Genomic DNA, 24,389 nt, shown 5'->3' on the forward strand with positions numbered 1-24,389 from the left:
CGAAAATTGCAAAATTGTAGAAGATTTTTCGACTCAATTTTTAATTAGAAATAATATATGATTAATGTCCGCTATTTAAGAAATATGTATATATGTATTATATAATAATATACAAGATGTTATATAAATTCAATATTATGGTATCACTCATTTGCTGTATAACAACACAGCTAAAAAAAGAGTTTATCAGAATAATATCAGAAAAATATAAGTTTGAATATTTTAAATCATTAAAATTTATAATATTAATTTTGAAATGTAATTTTGGTGTAATAACTGTATAATCGAAAGGACACATACTATGATGAGCAAAAATTGTTTTCAAAGTCATATTTTTTGAAACTTCAAGGTTCATTTTTTTTTAATGGAATTGTATAATTTTTTAATATAACGTGATTCTGGATATAAAGGTATTAAGATTGTTAAAAAAAAAAAAACGAATAGTTTACGAGATATTTTATATTTTAAATAATGGAACGAAAACACATAGTTGTTTTAAAAAAATATGTATGCAAAATTTTTTAAATAACCATGTGTTTCCTTTTAAATTAAAATATAAAATATTTCATAAATTATTTTTGATATTACTACCTTAATACTTTTATATCCAGAATAATCAGAATACTGTATAAAAAAAATCATATACAATTCCATTAAAAAACCTGGAGGTGATCTTAAAGTCTCATAAAATATGATTTTGAGAAAAATATTTTGCTCATTATAATATGATACATGCTTCCTCGAATCGAACAAAATCTTCTATATTTTTTCGTATCATCAAAAACAACAGAGAGATTTAAAATGATCAAGAAATATTCTAAACACACACACACACACACACACACACGCGCGCGCGCGCGCGCGCGCGCCCACACAACTTATTTCAAACTCATTTCTTCAATTTAAAAAATCGGAATATTTTGATATAATGCTAATTAGAATTAAATGAGCAACTATGTCTCTCTCACTCTCTCTCTCTCTTTCTCCTCTCTCTCTCCTCTCTCTCTCTCCTCTCTCTTTCCTTTCCTCTCTCTCTCCCTCTCTCTCTTTCTCTCTCTTTCCCGTTTAATTACAATACGGAGAATATAAAATGTCTCACAATGACACGTCAAAAATTCCTCGGAAGGTAATATGAAAAGAAAAGCGTAAGGCAAACAGAAAAAAATATACTACATTAGTTAGTACACAGTGTCAATCAGCCGGCTTGTCCGGAAGAAATCGAGAGTGTCTTTGAGATGTGTGTGAGAGAGAGAGAGAGAGAGAGAGAGAGAGAGAGAGAGAGAGAGAGAGAGAGAGAGAGAGAGAGAGAGAGGGAGAGAGGAGGAGGGGGTGAGGGAAGGGAGGGGAGAGAGGGAGGGGACAAGGTCATAATCCCGCGGTTGGAAAGAAGAGAAAGCATTTAGCTGTCGACTTGACTCCTCGAAAGTATCAGGCATTGCATAACCACGGTCGATCATTGGCACCTGAGGCGACGGAGACGCCGAGCGAAGAATTGACTCTTATATTTTCATTCCTTCGATATGCTTCTTCTTACGGATCGCGAAACATTACGAAGACTATGAATATTGTGCCCTCGATGCAGCTCAGATACCTCTCGCGTCCCGCCGCGACACGTGATTCGGTACTTATCAGATTCAACAAGAGAGTAAGAGAGAAAAATTGAAAGAGAAAGAGACAAAAAAGAAAAAGAGGGAACCTATGGTCGGTTCAGAAGACTGACTCTCTTGCACGGACACAAGCGTGGGATGTGAAGGTCGATGACCCGATACCGCGAGGATCCCGTCAAGGCCGCGTTGAGCGGTCGAGCGTCACGAATTTCGCGCGATTATGTGAACGTCGGGCTCATTCGAGTCCGGAGTTACTCCGTGCAGTATCAATACTCCACGCTTACGCTCGGCCGCAAGATAAGGTAAAAATTTATAGATTACTAATTTCATAGTGGCCAGAGATATCGAGTAATAATTTTGTAATTTTGTGGTATTTAGCATATTAGTCTCAATCCTGATCTCTACTTAAATTATCTCAGATCGAATATAACAATAATAAAATTATAACAATAATAAAATTATAATAGATGCGAGAAATATAGAACATTAATGAAAGTTCATTTTATAATAAGATCGTGAAAGAGATTAGAAAGCTGTCGATTGAAATAAAATTTTGTAAGGTCAATTTCCATGCGTGATTCTTTGCTCGAAAAGATCTAGCATTTTTCTGTGTTGACTAGCGGAATGTCGCGATTGATAAATGATAGAGCCGATTCAAACGCAAATTACTGTTGTATGTTCTGGACAAGCCAGTCTCGAACGTATCGGATTACGAAGGTCAAGAGCGATGATCGAACACCACTTATTTCGTTCAAGGATTGTTCGTTGAATAGAAATGCAAAGTACACGTTGAAATGCAGCACGTCATACTAATCATTATTGATCATTGCTTTATACCGATATAAACGTTTTTTTAATATGAGATTATTCTAATAGAAGGTTAAAAATAAAATTCTATAGAAAGATCACTTAAAGAAGTTACTTCAAAAATTTTTTTTTAAATCTTCTTTGTGAATTGTACGTGCGCACGAATATTTTATATATTAATATTTTATATATTAATGTATCATGTTAACATAATACTATAATATTAATATTTCAGAAAAATTTTTTTATAAGAAGTACATAAATTTTTTAAGAATTAAATAGTAATTTATTTATATTAAAAGTTATATTAATAATTATTTATAATAGTTTTATTGATCTAAGCATTGCACGAAAAAGTACAATTAAACATAAATGTTAAATTGTCGAAAGTTGTACAGAGAAAGTCTACTGTCGACATTGTTGCATGCAACGTAAGAAACAGTTTTAATCTTTCAAATAACTTTGTCTAATAAAAATACAATAGAAATGAATACGACAACAAACTGGTTACGATCCAATCGGAAGTTTACTTGTTTTGCATCGCACGCAATTTGTTCTCGTCTAAAAATAGTCACAACTCGCTTACTATAACATACGATGTGGAATTTTCATAACGCACGTTGATATACATCAGTCATAAAATTTAAAATTCATAACATAAGAATTTTAAAGAAAAGGATACGGGCAATAGGAGTCAAGCACAGAAGACGTCGCGCAAATAATATATCTATGACGTATGAAACTTCTTTATTCACTAAAACGCGCTTACATGTTTTGGCTCATTTTTGAGCCCTCCTCAGAGACAATACAAATTAACATAAATAAAATTGTAAATAAGTGAGCTCAAAAGTGAGCTAAAACATGCAAGCGCATTTTAGTGAATAAAGAAGTGAATAAGCGCGTTTTAGTGTTTCACATTTCATAGATATATTATTTCCGCGACATCTTCTGCGCTTAACTCCTACTATCCTTTCCAGTTCTTTGATTTATAAGGAGTCTTGGTTTGATTTGTTATACGGATAAGAATTTTAAATTCTAAAATTATAACATTCTTATGCGAAAAAGTTAGAGAAAAATGAAATATTTATGTAATAAGTTATTAATCTTTATAATTTCATTTTTAATTTACATAATCTCAAAAAAGCTCTCTTTTCAAATTCAGTGCGATATTACAGATACTGCCACAATCTGTCACACTTATTACAATATTTATATATTTCATAACATTTTATTTATGTGTGATTTACTGATGTAGTTGTATCTTTATCTGTGTTTATATCATTCTCTCTATGTATCTTTTCTATATATAAAGTTAATCGGAAATTTTTGAAGATATTTGTACTGTTCCAGCAATTTAAGATGTATCCAAAATCGAAAATAAATTTTTCATAACTCGCGCCTAGATCTTGATATTATAGATTATAGGTAGTTACAGAAGTTATCAAAAGGCAAAAAGTTTAGACACCTTAAAATATTGATATCCGCCATTGAGTGCATTCACGTATCTTCTTGAAAAGATTACGCTTACTTTATATAAGAAATGATTCTTTCACGAAAAAAATTATTTATTTGATAAATTTAATTTAGTATGTATTTTAATTATAATACAGGCTGCAGGAAGTTGGATAAATTTCAACTTTCGCGTCTTGCATCTTGCATCCCGCGCATTACGATCTGCGGCCTATTATAATCTAAAATATGTTTCACTCACGACCTGTGACCTGCGTTCTGTGTGCTATATGTAGATCGGGCTTTACGCCTCTCGTAAATCCGCGCTGTGCAACAGGTTTTCGTACTATTTGCAACAATACGTTCGCGTTCCGCACACTTAACGCTGCAACAAGTGGTTTCCATCCTATGGCACGCTATAACTATCTTAATTTACATCTTACATATTTTAGTGAGAAATTCTTCAACACTCCTTGATTATTTATTATAAAAAAATAACATTGAGAGTTATTATAATCCGTTCATGTGAGACTCCCGACATTTCATCGGAAAAAAGTGGCATCGTGACGAGCGTCTTTTAGGAAAATGGCATTAACGGAAAGCATGGCGGATGTTCGCGAACAAAAACGTGTGAGATTTCTGAAACGACATGACGATTGCACTTGCGAGCGTGAGACTCGTCAATTGAATACATTTTGTATGATTGTGTTAAACAATTAAATTAACAAATAAATTATAGTTAAATTATATAGTAATTGTAATTATTTTTAGTAACAATATTATATTATTAATCATTTTCAATTCCCAATTAAATAATGTATATTTATTGATAGAACTATAATATATAATATATAGCTATTATTACTAACATTATAGTTAGTAACCATAATTACAAATAAGATTACCAAACATTTTTCTGTCAATATACATTATATCACACTGAATACTCGTGAGTACGTGTACGATGACACGAAAGATGAAGGACATTATATCTTATAAATTAGCGGTACAAAAAAGTGAGCAGAATCAATTTAAATGAGTATAATCAATTTAAACTAATAAATTTTTATTTATTGCTTATTTGTTGCAAAAGAGTTGTCAAAAAAATTCTTGCAGAGCTACAAATTTTTTTGACAATTTTTTTAGTAACAAATAAGCAGCAAATAAAAATATTAGTTTGAATTGATTATACTCACTTCGCTTCGCTAACTTATAAGATCTTGCATCCCATCATGTTTATGTGCCGAGAGAACTTTGCATTATAGCTATAATTGTGATTGTTATAATGTTAGTAATAGTAATTAGGTAAAGTTAGGTACATATATATATATATACATATAAACATATATAATTTTATCAATAAATTTTATCAATAAATTTATCAATAAATCATTTATTAATAATTTTATCAATAAATGTATATAGTTGACAACTAAACGTGACTATAATTATAATTATTATTATTAAAAAAATGGTTATATTGTATAATTACTATAATTTATAATCATATCTTGGATCAATCATATTTTATATGTTTAATCGTACATCAATTAGTCAATAAATACTTGATTAAATTAGTCAATAAATACTTAAATTTAAATTAATGAAAGATTAAGAGTATCTGTTGTAATAAAATTACAAAAACTGCAGCATAAGAGAGTTTTTTCTAAACGATGATCTAAAACTCTCACTTTACACGAATATTAATAATTTTTTGTACACAGTGACCGTGTGAAAGCTCTCGTAACTATTACATGTTCGAAAATTATGTAGGAAAAATGGCACGTGATACAAATTAGATTGTTCTGAATATCGTTTATACAAAAAAATCTCACGAATATCTTTTCCTGAAAGTTTTCTAGAAAGTTCTTGATATCATGATATCGTATAGTAGACGCAGACAATGCATTCGGTAAGAATTATGAAGCTCAATGTGTTCCCGAGAGACTCAGAACCTTCTTCCTCTTTTTCCTCGCTCTCTTTCTTTCCTTTTCCCTACGCGTTTTCCTTTTATTCGCCGTACTCGGTAAGGTGGATAGGTTAACTAGGAAGCCCGAGTACGCGCGCACACGCACGCGAATATGTAATTACGTTTACATGCGTGCACAGTATGTTGTGTAATCGCGTGTGTTGTGTGAGCCGTATGTCACGCGTCGTACCTACGCCTACGTACGTATTATATGCGCAATTCGCCATCCGACGAAGAAGTATGTGGTACGGTACGTAGAAATTGCAAAAGGAAAGTTCGCGATCTTGTTTTTTTTTTATACCATTGCGCGCAATAACGAATATGTACGAACATGTAGAATCCTTGATGAACGTATCATTTCGCGACATTGTGAGATCCTCAGAACGCTTTTAGATCTGTAATTGAGATATTCACAAATAAAATTATCTAGATAATTAATTTATAATATAATAAGACAGGTGTAACATTCGTGGATGCAAAATATAAAAGTGAATTTCAATCCAAATTTGATTGAATGGTAACATACTTATAGTATGTTATCACTTTATAGGAAAATGCATTTGAGTAAATTTGATTGACTGTTTCAAGTTTTATTGGCGCCATTGTGCGCAATGTTATACCTGTTTTCTTACATTACGGCCAAATCTGCAGAGACAGATCTCGAATAAAATATTTTGATCGTAGAAAAACAACAATTCACACCGTCTTTAATGTTTGATGTGAACAAACTGTCGCCAGAAATTTACAAACGTATTGATATGCTATAGATACTAATAGATTCTGTCAACAATATTGAACTTAATGTGGACATAAATTGTAGTGGGAAATTTGATCGAATTTGCTGCTAATTTACCAACAAACTGTTAACATTTTTCTGTCTGTTAAATTCAGATGGTAACTTAAATGACTCTTCTGCTTCAATCTCTGTTTTTTCTTGTTTAATTTTCTTTAATCTAAGAAAAAAGAAAGCGTGTCGTACAACACCATTCGAATTTTTGTATATGCACTAGTATAGAATTCGATGGAAAGTGCTTTGCGGAAGCTTCCCTCGTGGTATATAATGCACTTATCAGATTTGCTGTAACAAATCGCACATCACAGGTAAAATACTGTTCTGAGAACTTGAGGAAAGTATTATCCACTGATATAAATGTATATTTGATCAGTACACTGAAAGAAAAGATTGGTTGTTGCAACAATATAGATAGTAAAATATGGCATAGCATTTTATATTAGCCTATCGAAATCATATATTGATATTGCTGGATATGCTAACGCAACTAAAAATTTGCTGCTACAACCAAAAACTGATTGCTGCAGCTATTATAAAAATGTTATGTCACTTTTACTATCTTTTACTTTACTATCTACATTGTTGCAGCAACCAATCTTTTTTTCAGTGTAGTTTTATCTGTGATACGTGTGTGTGTGTGTGTGTGTGTGTGTGTGTGTGTGTGTGTGTGTGTGTGTGTGTGTGTGTGTGTGTGTGTGTGTGTGTGTGTGTATATAGAGCACCAATAGAAATTTACATATTAGAATAATAAAAAATAATTTATAAAATGTATAAGAATTAATGCAATAATGCACATAAATTTGCAAAGAGAAAATTTGATTGCTATAAAATTTCATAAAAATTATTATATTGGTATATACATATTTTATGTTTTAATGATTCTTACATCATGGTTTTAATTAATGGTTTTTAATTAATAAAGAAAATCCGCGTAAAGTTACATCATGAAATAATTAAATTTGTTTGCTGTTATTTTTGTGTACATTATATGTTATAGGAATATCTATAAAGTTTTTTACGATGTGAAAAAAATTTTTATTCTTCGACTTTGAAAAAAAAAGTTGAAAACATCGAAAATTAATTAAAGAATTTGGGCAACATTTGATATTCTAAACACATTGCGATATCAAATTAAAAAAATTATCTAATAATTTTGGATGATAACAAAGAGTTGTTCGAGACGTGTAAATTATTCAAGAAAATGTACATACACGAGAAGTAAGAAATGTAAGCATAATCGCAAGGTATACAAGCATTCGGTAATGAAGAAGCCAAGCTTTAAAATTTGAATTTCGTGTTTATGTAATCGGAAGGTAATCGGAAATTGAGATGATGAAATGATGATAGAGATACTTGAGAATTATTTTTCTGACGCGTTCAATCTTCGTTCGCAACGGGTGGTCGTACCAGATCGAACATTATTGGCAGAGACAAACGACTTAGGAGAAAACAAAGATCAAAGTTGGACACGTACATGGACATGTTGTCACTCATCAAAGAGAAAAGCACCATGTACATTCCTGTCGTGTTTGCGAGAAAATCGCGATAGTAGTATAATCACTTTTAGACCTGGAATGTAAGAACATTTTTTATTACATTGGAGATAGGCAAATTTAATGTTACAAAACAGTACACGGTGACATAAGATACGAAGACAATATTTAAAATTGTTGCACGATGACTTGTCATCAAGACTTTAAGATTTTGAAATGCATATGAATTTCCACGAGAGCTTCAAAACCGAGAGCGAAAGCATGAACAAAGTCTTTGATTAATTACGAATGGGAGAATTACACAGAAAGAAGAGTTTGAAGAATCTAAAATTTTAATTATATAGATGCAATTATTAGATTTGAAAATAATTATGTAGTATGCTCAAACTGATTGCTAGAATGTTAATCTTTTTTGTACTATTGTCATTAACGTTTAAGTATTCTGTATAATTATTTTTATGATCTAACAAAATTATTTTTAAATCTATACCTAGCTAATTTTTTAAATATTTTAGCAAAACTGTTCTTTTTGCGATAAACTTCTTTAAAAACGATTTACAAGCGCGTTTCTCGCGAAAGCAAGGATAAAAAAAATTTTATCAGAGGTTGAAAGTGATCTGTGAGGGAAAGCTGAAAGCGAAGAGGAGTGACTCCACAGAAATTCAGCATGACGTTTCAAAGAGAGCAAATATCGTACAGGATGTAATTGAAAAGTCGTCTACAGTGATTGAAAATGGTTACCCGTCAATCAAATATGCAGTTTATCATCAATTCGCGACATATCGAATTTTACGGAATGAAATTTCTGTACAAATGAAAAGAGAGAAAACCGGGATAACCGTTGATCATCTGTCAATCGCGCGATTGCGTCCAATATACAGAAATCGTAAACTCGAGAATTTTTTCTTGTCAATTAGGTAATTATTCGCTCACTCCTGATAATGATCGCGTACGCTTGCCGACAAATGGTCAATAATTGTGTGTTCGATCAGACATCGGAATACAAATCAGGGAAAGATGTCGGCAGCATGTAGGAAAAACAAATGCAAGTAGGAAAAACGAAAATCTCAAGGCATGTACCAGAACAAAGATTATCGTTTTCTGATGTCGCTTTATTAACAGCTGAACGAAACGCTGTTAGTGAAGGAAATGAAAGTGAAAGCGAAGATACATATGATATTTTATGAAGAACTGCGCGCGAGAATTTACAATCCACACATAGTGGCGTGAGAATTCTGCGTTATGCAGTATGGAAGAAGAAAAGAGAAAGTGTTGGATTATTATTAAAATATTCAATAAATAATAAATAATTTTATATAAATTTTCAGGTATTTAACTTACGTATCTCATACGTACATTCAATTAACTAACTCTTGAGGCTTTTTATAATCTAAAGATTATCGTGCACGATATAATATTTCTATTCATGTAATATATATCTATGCTTCTACCATATCTTAGTAAATTAATGCAGTATGTGTGCATAAAATACCACGGTACAGGAACACGCAACATGCGTGTACATAACGAGCGCATCAAACTTAATAAGAAAAAAAAGCAGAGAGGAGAGGGCCTTCGTACATCGCGCAAGAAAAATCATGTAGGGTGGTAATTTGTCCGTTGATCGTTATTTATTGTGATTCTCGTGGTACGCGGGCGGACGGCTGGATATTTGCATGCGAAATTGGCAATGGCATAAGGGCATGAATCTCCTCACACACGGCCGGACGCACGAGCGGGACGCAAGCAGAAAATGGGGCTTGCCTTACGCAATTGTATACGTTGAACGGTGGTCAGGGATCGGCCGTCTTTCCATGTTGGCACGTTGACACGTATCATTTATACTTCATCATGTCCGCGGAAGATCGACCGCGCGAGCAAGCGAGTGAGCGAGCAACTTGTAGAAAAAAAAAACTTGACGGCCCACCTCACTCTTCTCGTCCACCTTGCCATTCGCTGTTTTGCACGTCACTCGCGGCCAAGAACGCGGCAAATTGAACGTGTCAGTCGCGATGGAATATAGATCGGAGGCTCGTCCTCGTGCCCGTCGTTAAGAGTGAAATTCTAACCGGCCAATTTTTTTCTTAGGGTGCTGCTAGCTTGATGTTAAGCTAGCTACGCCACACGTTTCTTTTAAATGGCATATGGTACAAAATTGTTTTTATAGCACAAAGTAACACAAAATGATAGTAGCACTAAATAGTTCATCAAAAGATCTTTTTTGAGCTAGCTTGACAGAGCTCACATCAATTTTGCGAGAATCTTGTATACCTATATGATGAAAAATCAATTCAAGCTCGGCTATTAAACAATATATACCACAGCGATATTTATTTGTCCAACAATATTTGGTCTAACAAATAAGCTAGAACTTATTTTTGAATAATATCAGAATGAAATCTAAAATCTCTTAACGATTTACTTAATTAGAGAGTAATTAAAATATATTTTCTAAATTTTTTGGAGTGAAATCTCACTTTAAAGAGTGAAAATTGAGCCAGTTTTGAAAAAGAGTGATTTAATTTTCAATCTTTAAACATGAGATTTCACTCTTCAGGACGAGATTCACTCTAAACATTTGAGAGAGTAGAAAAACATATTGGATATACTTGACGTTTACAATCATTTCATCCTTGTTTAACATTATGTTTGATGAACAAGGATGAAATGATGCTCGTGAGTGTTGCGAAAACCAAATGGAATGTATCTACGTAAGATATCTGATATAATATTTACAAACAGCTGAAACTAAGGTATTTACGAACGCATCACAAGTTAACCAATCAAAACATCTCATCTTGATCTTCCTTTATGTCGCGTTAGTGACGGGGATGGATAACGCGACGTGTGACGCTCGGTGGAAACGCCCTAAACGAATGCGAGCGTCTAAGCATTCGTTTCTAAATTAAAGTAGGAGAAAGGGAACGCGATTTCTTTACGAAGTGCTGTGTCACGTCGAATTTTGAAACAGTCTCAGGATAACGAGCCTCAGGATGAATTGTGCAAAATTGAATAACAGACGATGGATCAGATAGATCTTGAGATAATAAGTAGGTCTTACAATCTTATATAGAGTTCATATCTTCAGGATATTATGATTAATGAAATTAATTGATCATTATTAATTACGGTAGTTTCGGTACAAGTCGCCAGTTCCAATATTTCGCACGTGGCTCACCGCTACTCATGATTTAGCGCGCAAACACACACACACACACACACACACACGCACACACACACACACACATACGCGCGCACGCACACGATAAGATATAATTTATACATATATTTATATGTATACATATGAATATATATATATTTTTTTTGCGTTAACTATGCTATTGGTATTATATTAGAAAATAATAATTTCACAACTAGTGTTATTCCGATATAAATTATTTTTTACATCTATAATGATATTCCGATATACACTTGGTATCACACATAATCATGGAACGTACACGCCATTCAAGGTAAATATCATTATCATTACATGTTTTTAACGATTTTAATTATAGGAAAGAATAGAATTTGGGGATTTTTTTTTCAAATTTCTAAGGAAAAATTACATAAAGGCGACGATTATTTATTTATGAATTATAAAAGTCTTTATTGAAAAAAATATTGATTTTCAACTACAATAATTAAATTTGAAGAATAAAGGTAACAAAAAGAATGTGACATCTAATAATAAAATTATTTGGTTTACAATCCTCTTTGTTAACAACATTTCAGATAAATTTAGAAGATTATTAATAATATGGTATCCAAATTTGCATTTTATAATATTAATAAACTTCTAATCAAAGTGTGCAGAAAGATCCTTTACCAACCAGTGCACAGAGAAATGTTGTATATAAGATTGCCTACAAAGACTGTGAGGCTTCTTATGTAGGACAGACTAGTCGTCAATTACATACACACATTTTAGAACATCGAAATCACATTAGGAGAAATATGTTTTCTCATTCGGTTATTATAGACCACAGATTGCAATTTGATCATGAATTCGATTGGGATAAGGCGCAAGTTTTGGATATAGAAAGAAATTACAACAAAAGATTAACGTCTGAAATATTGTATATAAAAATACAAAAAAGAAGTTTAAATCTCCAAACAAAAACTGAATTTTTAGACATGTTCGTCAGAATTTTCTGAATACTATTTGAAATTAATGTTTATAATTATGCTTTCGATTGTTCCGGGTCAGTATCAATATTGTTGACTGCGTGTAACCGAAGAGAGAACAACTGTTACATTTTATTCTTTTCATTTGACGAAAAAATTATTTGGATCACTCTTGTTACTTCATCTAATTGTCAAAATTAATATTATATTCTACTGATTGATTACTGTATGTGTACAAGTTGCATCAATTCGGTAAGTGTCAATCTGCTTTCTCCTTATCGGGTCCTCCTCCTTTTTTAAAAAAATAATTTCACATACGTGAGTCGTTTGATAAGTTTGGTAAATTTCCATGAAATGGCGCTACAATCCATTTGATGACGCGACATCTCGAAAGACTCTTCGAACCCCTTCAGGCCAAATTTCAGCCAGAAAGGACGCATAGTTCACGTTTGATAGTCATTTGAAGCGAGCAAAAAATTTGGCATGCAAAAAAGTGCTCTTCCATCAAGACAACGCGCCGTCCCACAAGTCGACCGTTGCAATGACAAAACTACGAATTGGGCTATGAATTGATTCCTCATCCACCCTATTCTCCGGATTTGGCCCCGTGTGACTTCTTTCTGTTCCCAAACTTAAAAACTTAATTCGGTGGGAAGAAATTCTCGTCAAATGAGGAAGTCATTGTCGTCGTCAATGAGTATTTTGCAGACTTTGAGACAGCCTATTCAAATGACTACCAAACGTGAACTATGCATCCTTTCTGGCTGAAATTTGGCCTGAAGAGGTTCGAAGAGTGGATCTTTCGAGATGTCGCGTCATCAAATGGATTGTAGCGCCATTTCATGGAAATTTACCAAACTTATCAAATAACCCACGTATATTTGTGACATTCTTTTCTTATTATAGTTTAACTTTATAAGAATTTTTGTTTCCTTCTGGCCTGTAAACTGAGATGAAGCTAAGGAACCTCATTGTGATATTGGATGATTGACACCATAATTGATGCATTACTTGTACTAAATTAGAATTATATTGATATTATTGAGAATGACTTGAAGTCGAAACGCGTACGGATTTTATACCAACTTTTTATATTGTTATACAGGGTCTTTCAATAGGGACGCTCGAAATTTGTTAGATCATAGCAACCATGTTGTTAAAGTGACATCTGTCAAATTTGTTGTGAATTGTTTAGTAATGTATGGCAAATCATCATGGAAGGTCATAGTGTTGAGCAACGTGTGCAAATCATAAAATTTTATTATCAAAATCAGTGCTCCGTTCGAGAAACATTTCGCGCATTACGTGATTTTTATCCTCGCCACAACCGTCCTGCCGAGTCGATTATTCGACGTTTGATGGCCAAATTCGAATCAATCGATTCGATAAATAATCAGCCAACATCAGTACGTCGCCGAAACGCAAGGTCTGCTGAAAACATCGCTGCTGTGCGTGAGAGTGTACGGGAAAAACCCGAGGCGGTCAATTTCTCGTCGTTCACAAGAACTTGACCTTTCTGCGACTTCAACTTGGCGAATTTTGCGTCGAGACTTGGATCTGCATCCCTATAAAATTCAACTGACCCAGGAACTTAAGGTAAACGACCATAGACAATGCCGTGTGTTCGCTGATTGGGTTCTGGAGCAATTGGAAGTTAACCCAAATTTCGCCAAATACATCATCTTTAGCGATGAGCCCCATTTTTGGATGAATGGATATGTGAGCAAGCAAAATTGTCGAATTTGGGACGATACCAATCCACGCGAGATACACCAGCTTCAAATGCATCCCGAGAAAGTCACTGTTTGGTGTGGATTTTGGTCTGGCGGAATCATCGGTCCATACTTCTTCCAAAACGAAGCGGGCGTTGCCATAATTATCAATGGCGAGCGCTACAGATCGATGATAAGCAACTTCTTGTGGCCGAAAATGGATGATATGGATACCGATAACATGTGATTCCAACAAGATGGCGCTACGTGCCACACACCGTATGCCACGATGGACATTCTGCAAGCGATTTGAAGGCATGGTTATCTCGCGCGACGGCGATGTGAACTAGCCACCGAGATCGTGCGATTTAACGCTTTTAGACTTCTTCCTTTGGGGCTATCTTAAATCGCAGGTTTATATGAATAAATCGCAAACAATTGATGCTCTTAAAGTCAACATAACAAACGCCATCCAGCAAATTCAGCCAGATTTATGCGAGAAAGTCATCGAAAATTGGACCGCCGAATATGTGTCACCAAGCGAAGCCGCGGCGGACATTTATATTCCATACTTAATGCCATAAAATATTCTTTCAAATAAAAAAAAATTGAGTGGATGTCTCACACACAACTTGTTTTATTTACATTTAAAAATCGAGCATCCTTATTGAAAGACCCTTTATTTTACATTAAAAATGACCATATAAACATTTCCATTATTATATACTTGCTCAATGATTACCACGCTGACTCCTACTTCACCTTACATGTTAGTCTTTATATTGTTAAATATTAAGGAGTCCTTCGACATTAATTGTTATTGTTATTACAATAATTAACATTTATACACATTAATATGAAATATAATTTTAAACAAAAAATAAAACCGATTCGGCAAATTGTTTTAAAGAAAAGATTTTAAAGAAAAAAATTTTTTTAAAGAAGATTTAGTTCAAGGTTCACAAAAAGAATTTATTATACAGTATGTCTTATTGGAAACGCAATTCGTGGTTTCGCGTAAAGTAACCACGGTAGTGTCATTGCGTGTGGCTTAGCGTCGAGACACTACTTTCTTGATAAAAAGAATTGTTCGTAAAAAATACTTCATTATAAAAAATATCATCAATATCATAAATTATTTTGCTGCGATATGAAGATCAGTCTTTAGCGAGCTGTAAAATGAGATACACTCGTGACGCTTGGCAACCGGATTATGATCTCGCAGAATCATCGAAGCAAAGAATAACGAATAACGGTCGCAGCGGCCGTGGTTTGTTATTACTTAATCAACAATCTGCTCTAGTTTACAAACATTGCGACTAGCTTAACGTTGGCAAATCGAACATGGTAGCGTGAACAAGAATTCTCACTCACAGACGGATAATTTCATGCACCGAGTAGTGCGATAGTCAAGAAACTCCAGAGTCCCGGCGCGGCGAATCTAAACGAATTGTTCGTCAAGCGTTGTAAATCAACGAGCATATGCCGGTTATTCGCTCATTAAGAAAACTAACGTAACTAATGTTACAGCTATAACATAACGCCGAAGATCGAACGAAAATTGTTGAACGTTAATTGCGCGATGTTCCACGTCAAATCGGGCTTGCTTGTCACGATGATTGTATCGTAGAATCTTTATAAGAACTCTCTTGCGATCAAGAATTAATGATCTCTTGTGGAATCGGATATTGATTTTCTAGAATCGAAGAACATTTTTTACAGATCCTTAGCAGGACATCTAAGCAGAATTATATTTACACTGTTAAAAATAAAATTTAATAAATTAATTTATATTTTTGTAAAAAAAATATATAGTGGCCTTTTTGAACACGCAAAAATGTTAAAATTAACATTTTTTAAAAATATGATAATGTTAATTTTAACATTTTTGCATGCTCAGAAAGTCCACTATATGTTTTTAAGTTAAAATTAACAATTTATTTTTAACAGTGTAAGAATAGTAGGTACATCCTTTCCGAACTACACAATACTTAAACTTGAGAATAAGAGGTAATAAATATGTGAAATTTATAAAAATAACTTTCATAAAAATATTGTAGTATTTCGAAATATAATTTCATTGCTATCTATAAATCTATTTTTTTTAAGGCTATGCCATATAAAAAACTTAAGTAATATGATTAATATTAAACAATAAGCAAATGAATCATCAAAATTAAGAATGTAAGACATAACAAAAGTAGTAGCAAATAAAAAATATTAATTTGTTTACTATTTACACAAAAAATGCTTTTGCTAAAGTATCTAAAAATTTAGATAATTACAAATCTAAAAATAATTTTGTTTGCATCAAATTACTTAATACGCTCAAACTGATTGCTAGAATGTTACAACATTGCTATTAAGTATTCTGTATAATTATTTTGATAATCCATTAAAATTATTTTTAGATCTGTATCTGGCTAAATTTTTAGATATTTTAGCAAAACCGTTCTTTCCATGTAAATATATCTCATTATTTTTTGTATGCCATAGCCAGTGTTGAGTAAGTTAATATTTTTTTTTAACTGAATAAAGTTAAAGTTAATGGTTTTACAAAATTAATAAAGTTAAGTTAAAAGTTGAAGGAATAAAAAATTAACTTAACGTAAGTTAAATCGATATTGAATTAACTTAAGTTAAAAAAAAGTTAATTTTGAAAAAAATTATTTTTTAGATCAAAATGTCCTAATTTTTAAAATAAGATTAAATAACAATATACAATAGATTATTAAGTAAATTAAATTTTTAATTTTTTTATTCGTATGTGATATAAGTATATAACACAACGATATAAGTTATATAACTTTAAAAAAACAGTTAGCACATAGAGAAGATACAAGATCAGTGATTACTTTTTAATAAGTCTTAAGCCATAAGAAATTGACCAATTACAATCGAATGCAAGAAGAATATTTGATTGTAATTGGTCAATTCTTATGACTTAAGGCTTAAAACATTTATTGTAGATCCGAATTAAGGTTTATGGCATAAGACATAAACGCATAAACCAATCAATAGAGGACTGTATTAGTATCTTAAAAAATTACTTAAAATGATCTTAAAATATGAACAGATTACGAATATATGTCTTTAGTCTTATTATATCTTATTATTTTTCTAAGATTTAATATTTAAAAGAGATAAAAAATTTTTTAACCTAAAGAAAAATTAAAAAGTTAACGTTTAAAAATAACTTAGTTAAGTTAAAATTTAATGCATTTAAAATTATTAACTAAGTTAAGTTAAAAGTTATTAACTTTTAATTTTTTTTTAACTTTTAACGATTTAGTTACTACCCAACCCTGATCATAGTCTTTATATGACAAAAAGCCAGAAATCGGTACGTATGTATCTACATGTGCGGATCAAAGGACGATTATGTAATGTGAAAGTTACCGATGGAATTCACTTTTACTTCGACTTCGCCCTGACCTCCGTTGTAATGAGAGCGATCTGAGTAATCTGATCGACACATATATTTGACAATGAACGCATAACCGCTTTAACGTCTATATGTTTCGTTTCTCTTCCTTCAAAAGAGTATACGAATATGATTGTTGCGCCCACTTTTATAAAATATTCAAATTAAATTATCCGGTGTTATATTCTGTTGAAAAGATTGGTCAATTGATAATATCGTTGTACATGATTATATATTATTTTTTTTATAAATTAAGAGTCGAGAGGAATGAATAAAAGGTATGAATATTTAATCAAAACAGGTTTATCGCTTATTGTATATGATTAATGATTTGCCAAATATCACTAAGTATCAATGTGGATGTTTCATTTATAACCGTAGAGTATAAGTATTTATATATAGATACGTAGTTTTTTAATGTTTTCGTCGATCATCGATATTATATGTGGGCGTGTGTGATCGATTTTTTCTTCATATTATGTCATTCTTGAATTTTTATTTAACTGATAGAAATTGGTTATCACGTAAGCCAATGATGTGTGATGTGAAGATATCTTATAAGAAGAATTTTTTAATATCCATCCATTGCCGATATTATCTCAAACCGCAAAGCATTAACCTTCGATCAAGATTACATCCAGTAAAGTCTTGATCGATTCAACAACCAGCCTTGTATATCTCGATGCCGCGTGTTTGAGTAACGGTTCGTACCGAACCATGAAATTTCCAAGGCTGGCCATTCGTACGGTATCTCATAATAACTTAGAACCATAATGGGAGACAGAGTTTTTCATGTCTTTATTTAATAAATGACATTAATGTATGCGCTTTGTCCGTTTTCTTCTATGTATATATCATTGTTGATTGTATCATTCGGAAACAGATAGTAATATGCACTCAACTTAATCAGCTCAAAACTAAAACAATTCTTCTTATTGACAAGGTACTATTAACGCTCTCGTAATGTTCTCTTCTTCTCTACTTTCTAAAAAAAAAAATAAATCGATTTTTCCTTCTTCTGTCTCATTCGTATTTATTTCATTTGCTTCAATTATCAAGCAATTAGCAAGAGTCATAAATACTTTATACTGTTAGAAATTAATATCTAAACATGTAACAGAATCTTGTTGTGATCATGAGATAACTGAAAAGTAATAATGAATAGTTTAAACTGAAAATTGAGTTAAGTAGTCTCAAGTACACTGTTCAATAAATTTCAATAAATGAAATTTAAATATACTTTTAAGTTACACAATATTTGAACTTAATTTCATGTGACATTATATTACATTTAATATATTTATAACTGAAAGTATAAATAATATAAAATATTTGTTGTGTATACATGAAATTTAATATATTTTTCATGAAAATTTATGAAATTTAATGTACTTTCAATACAATTTTATGCAGATTTGCACGAAATTTAATACGCACATGTTCATCATTATATTATTAGAAATATTTCCTTTACAAGTGATGAAGCTCGTGATTATGAACGAAATTAAAAGTAATAAATAATTTAACTGAAATTTTATATGCAATAATTTGAAATTTTATATGCAAAATAATTTGAAGAATCATGTTACTTAAAAAAAAATTATACAATTTTATTTTAAAAAATATCAATGTATGACTCTTATGTAGTTGTGTAATCTTGAAAAATCGATTTTATTCAAAATTGATTTTACTATTATTTATCCTTCAATATAATTTTCGTCAAAACATTTTTCCTGAAAATGCTTTTCTTCAAGATAATCGACTGTATTATTTAAAACACTCTGTATATACCTATATGCTTAATTACTTTCATACTGTAAAGCGTACACTGTTAAAAAAAATCCGTTGTAATGGAAGTAAATTTCAAACAGATATATTAAAAATGTTTAATGAAAATGAAGTTATAAGTATGTATATATTTACTTACATTACATTTCATGCAAATCTACATAAAATTTAATAAAAAATGTAAATGTAAAATTTTACGTATTTATATGTATACAATTATATTTTTCAGTTGCAGATACATTAAATTTAATTTAGTGTCATAAGATTTAATTTATGTAATTTAAAAGTATATTAAATATCATGATAGTTTTAACAGTGTACATTGTTAGAAATGTAATCATGAGTTTCCTTTATATGTAAATGAAGTTCATGGTTATGAACGAAATTAAAAGTAATGAATGATTTAACTTACAGAAAATTAAGTTACAGTAATTAGTTACTTAAATGTAATGAACGTGTACATTAAATTTATGAAATTTTGAAAATTAAATTTCATAAGTTTTCATGAAAAATACATTAAATTTTATGTATATGATACAAATATACTTTTTAATTATAAACACATTAAATTTAATGTAACGTCATGAAATTAAGTTTAATTGTGTAACTTAAAATTTAATAAAATTTAAGAACATTTCTAACAATGTATATGTTTACTGATAATTAAAGCAATTGAAACAAACAAAATGAAAGAAAAAAAGAAAGAAAACGGGAAATACGTGTTCGATTTGTAGAAAGTAGAGAAGAAGAGAACATTACGAAAGTGTTGACAGTAATATCCATAAAATAATAATTTGCTCCAGTTTTCAGTTGATTAAATCGAACACGTATTACTTCTAGTTTCTGAACTTGGCATCAAGTAGTAGGTATTCCAGAGAAGCGGGACATATAACACAAGTGAAATCGAGGTCGAGATTGATCAGCCAAGGCGAGCACGAGCTTGTTGATGAATGAATCGGCTTGATAAGCATTATAACAGTTATGTCCGTAATCGATTTCCTCATAAACGTAGGCGATATGTGCGTTCTGCGAGAAAATCTCTCGATTGATTTGTATCGTGCGCCAGGAAGTCTCTGAGATACTCTAAGCATGCCTTTCTGCATGCGTTTTATCGTTCTTATTACGCGGTGAAATTGCGGATATGGAACTATAAATCGCGTGTAATGACAAGTGCACCGTGGTGATTGCGTAAACGATTTGACAGTAGCTATAGTTATCGAGAATGATTTTATAATAATTTGCTACAATAGTACCGCAACTCGATAGAAATGTCTGTGCCATTAAAACTGTGCTGAACGGTTTCGTCGTTGTGACTTGAGATACTTTCTTTTCATTCAGAACTAATCATTTAATTGGAGAGAACTTATCTTACTATACTTTCTTTATTTATAACATTTTAGACTTATTGTATTGTTTTTTAGCTTGTACTTCATATTTTTGCAGTGAGTAGAACACGCGAAGGTTTTATTACATCCAGAATGATATGCGCGAGTATAATTGCACTTAATGTCTTCCGAATTTTTGTTCCGAATTTATGTTTGCAAAAGATGTGGAATAAAAAAAACTGTAGGACCTAATTAGTCGAACTTGAACAAAATTTAAATTTAAAATTTATCGCGCGTCGTTAATTCTGTGGCGCACATTTATTTCGATCTTCCGAAACAAGACATTGTGATTTAATCTGGCTGGATCGCACACCGTGAAGGCCGATTAATGATAAATCTGAAATTGGCAAAGATCCGGATAGCCGATAGCCGATAAAACATCCGCATCCGATAAAATATCCGTTCGTGAAAAGGACGTTTCGTAAAAAGAGCTGGATGATCACCAGGATTCGTGCAACTGAGCACAGGCTCAGTGTGTAAATCAATTCGAAATGGCGGAAATGGCGATGTATAGATCGTTTGCGAAACGATTCGGCGATTTATATGCTCGTACTAAGTACCTTACCACGAAATGGGCACATTTATATTCGGCTATAAATTTTCGTACGATCCACACCGCCGCACCACAAATGGACAACAGATTATCGATTTAATCTGAACTTGTGATCATCGGATTGTCGTCAAGTATTATTCCTACAGGTAATCCTCTCCATCTTGTATGACTGAAAAGAAATTAAATCACATTCAAACTTGAATAATACATTTATCGATTTATAAGTATATTTATAAGTATATTTCAAAATTGTATAAATAATTTAAATCGCGCCATATAAAGATTAAGAGAAAGAAATGACGATAAAAGTAGCTTTAAGCGCGCGTTATAATCAGCTTTAATGAAAATTCAGGTTTAGTATAATTCGATCAGCGTTATATGATAACTTAAACTTGTCTTTATGAAACTGAATCCTAAGATCTCGTCAGACCGAGCTATAAATGTCGATATTTATTTCAAAATGTGGAGAGCCGCTGTTCTCGTACTCGTGCTCCGTATTAACAAAGTGGGTCAAATTAACATTGTGATTTCGCAAAAGGATTATTAGTTGGCCGCCGGTGATTTTAATAGCGCGCTGGAACGTAGGTTTATGAAACCAGTCTGCGCGCCGCGCGTCGGCCGGTTTTTCTCCTCGCTATGCGAAAGCGTGCGTCGCGCACTGCAAAGTGGAACGAGTTTCCACGCGGATTGCGCGTGCAGCAACAGTAACGTTTGTCGAGTTTCGGGCGCAGAATGAAACTGGGAAACGTTAACGAATGAGCCAAATGAAATGAGACGAGAAATGACGCGCGATGTCGTGTACGATCAACACGTGCCGCATCATCTCATGTCCTACGAGAAAGCGAAATCCCTCTGAAAATATCATGCGTTTTATGATAAGAATGTGTCTTCTACAGAAAACATAACTCTAATCTTTTATAAATGGAAATAAGGTTATATTCCTATGAAATAAACGAAAAATATAAGAATCTTACACAGAAAGAACGATTTTATCGAAATTTAGATAGATACAGATCTGAAAATGATTTTAAACGAAAATATGAAGACAACTCAAGCAAAAATTTTGATATTCTAACAATTAGCTTGAGCATTAATATCTTATATAATGATTTTGATAGTTGATAGATAGTCAACAAAATTATACTTTCAGATCTGTATCTATTTAAATTTTTAGATTTTTACTTTTATTAGCAAAATTATAATAATAATTTTTTTCGTGCATTGTTTTGTAATGCTTTTGTATATACTATTAAGTAAGATATTTACTTAATATACCGAACACCGTTGAAGCTATAAAGCAATGTTTTATAGACTCTTTACAAGTCATTATCACTTAAGCTTTAAGACTTAAGCCGTAAGAAATTGACCAATCATAGTCAATTATTCTTCTTATATTCGACTGTGATTGGTCAATTTCTTAGCTTAAAACATAAAGCTTAGATAATGGCATATTGTAGAAAGTCCATTAAGGAATAACCTTAAATTATAAAAAATTAACTAATCATAGTCGATTATTCTTCTAACCTTCGATTGTAATTAGTTAATTTCTTATGGTTTAAGGCTTACTACTCTCTTAGGATCGCGAATGTTGTGAATGCCAAGTGAAATCCAAGATACAAACACAGCTGAAACTATAAAATATTTACAAACGCATCGACAGGTGAATAACTTAGTATTACAGGAGCGAGCGTGCCTTAAATTAAAGTAGAAAAGGAATATAATCTCCTTACGAAATGCTGTCATGAAATAATTTCAGGATAATGAGCTTTAGAATAAGTCGTACAAGCTTAGCTCTCGAATATCGAATAAATCTTGGAGTTAGTCTTACTCGCGTAGAGTTCATATAGCTCAGGATATTACAATTAATCTGGAGTTAATTCATTATTATTAATTCATTATTAGTTCAGTATTAATTCCATAATTATTGTTATTCGGCCGGAATGGTTCAAATATTTTTTATACTGTGCGCACATGACTTTCGTCATTCCACGTTAACGAACTTCCAGTCCAATAGTCATTTTGTATTAAAACTATAATAAAAGTAAATGGTTTATTTCTGTAAATGCGCGAGTGTTCTTTGTTAAGAAACTTATCTCTCTACTTCTCACGCGCTCGCTGGATTATTTTTACACGCGCATTTTCTTAATAAACATTCTCTGAGGTGAGATATCTAATAGGATCTTCATTTTACACTTTTGTAAAACTAAAAACAAGTCTATAAAGGCGCCTCCAGAATATGGCCAATGTATACGCTAATTTTGCATACATTTACTAAATATTGCATTTAATACATGGATAATTATGTAAGTTACATATGTGGATGATATTTGCTAATGTTGGTATAGATATCTTTAAAAAAGAAGAAAAAAGATATAAGAATTTATTACAATATTTTTTTTAGTTTTTGATTCGTAAATTGTTTTCAATTACATCTTTTCTTTGATTATGTCTCACATGTGTTTTTTTTTATGTTGCAGGCTGGTTCTCAGTAGTATCTAGCAACAGTGGTACCGGAAATGCTAGAGTCTACAGAAGAGTCGGCGCCTTGGTGCGCGCAGGAGTGCCAGCGTTTTTGCTCGCGAAACCACTGCGAGCTTACACGTTGACACATTCCAAAATGGGTAAGTTATTTTAGCAATAATCTATCTGTATTATAAAACTGTTTGCAATACATGTCAAAGTTTAACGTCGGTGATGTAAATTTTTTATCAAATGTTGAATAAAATATTTCTTTAATTTAACAATAAATCAGAATTATTTTATATATTATTCATCATTTTATACATTATTTTTTCTTCGCGTACGTTTTGGCGAGTTAATTGGAGGAAATTATTTCATGTATCTAGCGTCACGTATATCTGGCATCCATTAAGTTTATTATCTTGGCCAAGCTGTGTTTAAAATTTATTGAAAAGCTATAGTGCACGTAATGTAAAGTATAGATTTTCAGTAAATTTTGGCAGTAACTGACAGTAAATTTTGAAACACAACTTAAGTCCGCATTTTCCAACTGTCACGGTTGCAGTTATCCGTTGCTATCTGCTTGTGCGGCTGGTTACGAGTTGTACAGTAGTTCATGTAATCATGTTAGTAACGCAATTAATAACGTAAATAATCTTGTTTAACATAGATTCTTTTCCAAGATATGAGAAACTTCCTTTGTAAACTTTGGGAAAATTGTAGTATTCAGAGAAATGATAATTGTACACAAATAGGCGAACGTCAAGATCATTCGTTTAATCATTTGTTTAATGTAACGTAAAACTTTTGTTCTTCCTCTG

The 24,389-nt window shown here is 31.9% G+C and overlaps 1 protein-coding gene across 1 annotated transcript in view; it reads left to right on the top strand.

The window, feature by feature from the left end:
- LOC108694472 overlaps nucleotides 1–24,389 on the top strand; it is a 73,433-nt gene that overhangs the window by 35,557 nt on the left and 13,487 nt on the right. The window contains exon 2 of the mRNA XM_018204006.1: nucleotides 23,586–23,729. Coding sequence (XP_018059495.1) covers nucleotides 23,586–23,729 — 144 coding nt within the window. The remainder of the gene's footprint in view (nucleotides 1–23,585; nucleotides 23,730–24,389) is intronic.

The sequence above is a fragment of the Atta colombica genome, unplaced genomic scaffold (genome assembly GCF_001594045.1).
Source record: "Atta colombica isolate Treedump-2 unplaced genomic scaffold, Acol1.0 scaffold12, whole genome shotgun sequence".
Classification (NCBI taxonomy): domain Eukaryota; kingdom Metazoa; phylum Arthropoda; class Insecta; order Hymenoptera; family Formicidae; genus Atta; species Atta colombica.